The sequence below is a fragment of the Papaver somniferum genome, unplaced genomic scaffold (assembly GCF_003573695.1).
Source record: "Papaver somniferum cultivar HN1 unplaced genomic scaffold, ASM357369v1 unplaced-scaffold_125, whole genome shotgun sequence".
Taxonomy (NCBI): Eukaryota; Viridiplantae; Streptophyta; class Magnoliopsida; order Ranunculales; family Papaveraceae; genus Papaver; species Papaver somniferum.
In genome coordinates, this window is record NW_020621603.1 from 1,533,704 (window position 1) to 1,537,725 (window position 4,022).

General features: G+C 35.5%; 1 protein-coding gene across 1 annotated transcript; it reads right to left on the reverse strand.

Moving 5' to 3' along the window:
• Positions 1–1,984: 1,984 nt before the first annotated feature.
• LOC113331599 (zinc-finger homeodomain protein 11-like) lies at positions 1,985–3,699 on the reverse strand. The gene has a single exon (XM_026578297.1). The coding sequence runs from the start codon at positions 3,440–3,442 to the stop codon at positions 2,285–2,287; it is 1,158 nt and encodes a 385-aa protein (XP_026434082.1). The 5' UTR covers positions 3,443–3,699; the 3' UTR covers positions 1,985–2,284.
• Positions 3,700–4,022: the final 323 nt, after the last annotated feature.

Below are 4,022 nucleotides of genomic sequence, written 5' to 3' on the forward strand. Positions count from 1 at the left end.
TAGAGAAGAAATTATTTCAATCAACAAAAACAAGACCTGGTTTCTAGTTGATAAGCCAGATGGGATTGAGATTAAACAAGAAGCTTATGCAAGGAGAATTCTGAAAGAAACAGGACTTGAAACTTGTAATCCAACTAAGATACCAATGGAGTTTGGACTTAAAGTTTCAAAGGCACAAGAAGAAGCAGAGATTGATTCAACGTGTTATAGAAGAAATGTTGGGTGTCTTAGGTACTTGTTACACACAAGACCAGACTTGGCTTTCTCAGTGGGAGTAGCTAGTCGTTATGTGCAAAGTCCGTGCAAGTCTCATGGTGACATCATGAAGCAAATATTAAGATACCTAAAAGGAACAATCACGTATAGATTGAAGTATGGTCGAGGAGGATCAAAAGGAATTGTTGGGTATAGTGACAGCAGTCATAATATTGACCAAGATGATGGAAAAGGTACAACTGGTCATATATTTTATCTAGGAGAAGCACCTATTACATGGTGTTCACAGAAGCAAGACACTGTAGCCCTCTCATCCTGTGAAGCTGAGTTTATGGCTGCAACAGAAGCAGCTAAACAATCAATATGGCTTCAAGAATTATTGGGTGAAATCAAAGGAAGAGAACCTGAAAAAGTTCTCATCAAGATTGATAATAAGTCTGCAATTGCAATCACTAAAAATCCAGTGTTTCATGGGAAGACGAAACACATTCACAAAAGGTATCATTTCATACGAGAATGTATCGAGAAGGAGATCATTAACGTTGAACACATACCAGGAACTGAGCAGAAAGCAGATATATTGACAAAGGCATTAGCTCGGATCAAGTTTGAAGAAATAAGACAACTGATTGGAGTACAAGATATGTGACAGGTAAGGTTGAAGCTTGACGGGGAGAATGTTGATTAACTTCAACATAGAAGTCACTAACAAGCTGGTTAGGACAAGATTATGAAATTGATGTAATCCTAAGGGAATTAGAAGTCATCTAGTTTTAAGAAAAGGAAAGGCATGTAATAAGGTAATAGCATTAGGAAAAGAAATTCATAATTCTATATATATATGATCACCAAAGTTGTGGTTGATCATACGAGCAAGATTAGAGCTTGTGTTTAGTTTTGAGAGATTTTCTAAACATCAATAAAGAGAGTTGTCTTTATATAAGCTAAGTTTCATCTTGCAGTTACCATTACCTTCCATCCTTAAAAAAACGACCTTCTCATTTTAAATTTTGTCCTCTAAAAATTGACTATATTTCCAAAGTATCATTTTATTGATTATTGTTAGTATAAGTAATAGATATAATTTGAATTGATTTTACATTTTACTAATAGTTCCCATAAGGTTATAATTGAAAAACACATTGTACCTAAAAGTACTCATATGTGCTCCTTATCTTAAAAATTCTGCAATCAAACTTAAAATAGGTCATCCTTTTATAGTAGATTAAGTAATATATATGTTCAGTAAACTAATTGTAAATTGTAATTTATGAGTGCAACCAAACCAACCAACTCACCGCTTAAACAAGAAAATGCGGACTGAATGCTTCTGTCAGCTTTAATCAATGTCTGTTTCCTCTGATACCGTCCCTTAAAAGGAAAGTATGAAAAACTACTCCTAATTAATTAAACTATGAACCTAATCATTAATTAATTAACTACAATTTCTTTTTTAGATGACATGGTTTGCCTTTCACCTCATTTTACCAACCAAATCCTATCACAACAACATAATCTCCGGCAAGATATTTTAATTTTCCTTTTGGGATATTAACCCAAATGAAGTTTCGGAAATTGGCTCTAATCTAATATGAAAAGATTCAAACATATTTAACCCAAAAAAATCAAACTCAAATAACGGATTTCATCTTTCATTGATCCAAAGTCTCCAAATGTCGCAGACAAACTACTTCATTGAGTTGGGTTTCACAAACAAATAACAAAAAAAAAAAAAAAAATTTTAAAAAGATGGTTAATCAGAACAAAGTTCATGAAATCGTAACTGATTGAAGCTGTACTACTGTGTTACACTACACTGTAGGATATTTCATAAACCCTCATTGAGATCAATGAAGATTTAACCAAAAAAAAGAACACATTAAAGAAAGATTGCATATTGATACAAGTCCTCCTAATTTATCATCTTTCTTTTCCTAATCACAACATACAGTATCTAATTAAACAGGTATTAAGAGAGAAATCCAACAATTACAAAATGAAACTAAATGATAAGACCCATTCTCTCTAGGTATCTCAAAAAAGTACTGTTTAATCAAAGATTAACTAACTAATCAGAAGAAGAAGAACCACTATGTTGATGATGGTGATGGTGGACCTGGTGCTGGTAATTGTGGTCATTAGATGGACTAGTACTATCATTATAGTTGTTGATGTTGCTGTTGTTGGTGGTGGTATGAAGATTAATACTACTAATACTGTTGCTAAGATTAGCCTTACCCAAAGTGTTTTTGTTGTTATGCATCCAAACCTTCAGAACACTCCTTCCAACTCCAATTTCATCACAGAACTCTGCAATCAAATTATCATCTCTCTTCTGCAACTTCCAACCTAATTTCTCTGAAAAGTAACGCATTTTATCTTTCTGTTCTTCACTGAATTTTGTTCTGAACCTTTTCCTACTGCTGCTTCCTCCACTACCACCACCATTTGAGTACTTAGCATTCCCAGCAGCTGGTGTTGTTGTCAAAGTAGTGGTAGTAATAATATTACCCGTCCGATTCTGATAATGATGCTGTTCTTGTTGAGGATGATGATGATCAGACGGTGGACCAGACGATAAATTACCAGCACTTAAAGCAAGCAACATATGTGGTGCAGAAGACGGATAATAAGCTGAGGAAATTGGTGGTGGAGATGCTGATGAATTAGGGCTTCTTTCACGACCTCGAAGAAGAGGAACAGGTGGCGCTGGTAGTTGAAGATTCTGGGGTATTGGGTAATATTCATCGATATCTGGTTCACGACGATGAAAATTTCTGTGACAACCACAAGCGGCGCATTTTAGTAAAATAGGATTATTATTGTTAATGGCTGCTGCTGTTGAAGTCGGAGACGGCATGAATTCTCCACATCCATCTAAAGCGTGACCTCCTAAACTTGCTGCATGATTTTTCAAACATTCTTTGTAAACAACCACCGGCGGAGGAGGAGGTGGAGTGGGAGTTTTCGGGTGGTGCTGACGCTTGAGCCCGCCGTTGGTGAAAGATAAGATGATTTTTGAGTGATTATTATACGGGTTATTATAATTAAAATGTTGATTAAGAGGATGAAGATGTTGATGATCGGTTATTGGTTTAGTTGGTGGAGTTTCAGTATCTGTTTCTGGCGTTGTCGTCGTAGGAGTTGTCGTTGGTGTTGGTGTTCTTGTTCTTGATCTTGTTGGTGGATCACTAATTAAATCTGCCATTGTTGATAAATTAAACATAGCTAGCGTTATCAAACTTCGCTTAATCAACCACTAGGAAATTCATTTCATTTCTGCTCTTTTCTTTAGTTTTCAGGGTTCGTTTTCAGGGTTCAAGATTTGTGATTATGCTTATGATGAATATAGGGTTGTATATATTTTATGATATATCCATTAACCTGTTTTTAGAAAAAGTGAAAGAGATAATTAATGATGATGAGATGAGATGAAAGAAAGAGGATGGGTGTGGGTAAAAAATTCCTGAAAAATTAAATGAAAATGATCTGAGAGGGGGTGTACAGGGGAATACAACTATACACGTGTCCTTTTTTAAGTTAGAAAGCTTGACTCTAGTTAAGAGTTTTCTGACATCTCCACTTGGGTTAGGTGTTACAAGTCATTTATTACCCACCGTTCGCAAATTTAATTCCCAACTTACTCTGTCCGGTCATGTCTACTGCTAGGCTACGACTCTACCGCTAAACTCCTTTGACTCGATTATATGGTTAAATGAGTTGGCTCGTTCGGTCCCCGGTTTGAATGACTTGACAAATGTCTGACGAAAGTATTTTGTCTGAATTGTTGACTGTAACTGATGTTC

Coding starts and splice junctions, on each gene's coding strand:
- LOC113331599 (XM_026578297.1), bottom strand. CDS start 3,442: ATGTTTAATTTATCAACAATGGCAGATTTAATTAGTGATCCACCAACA.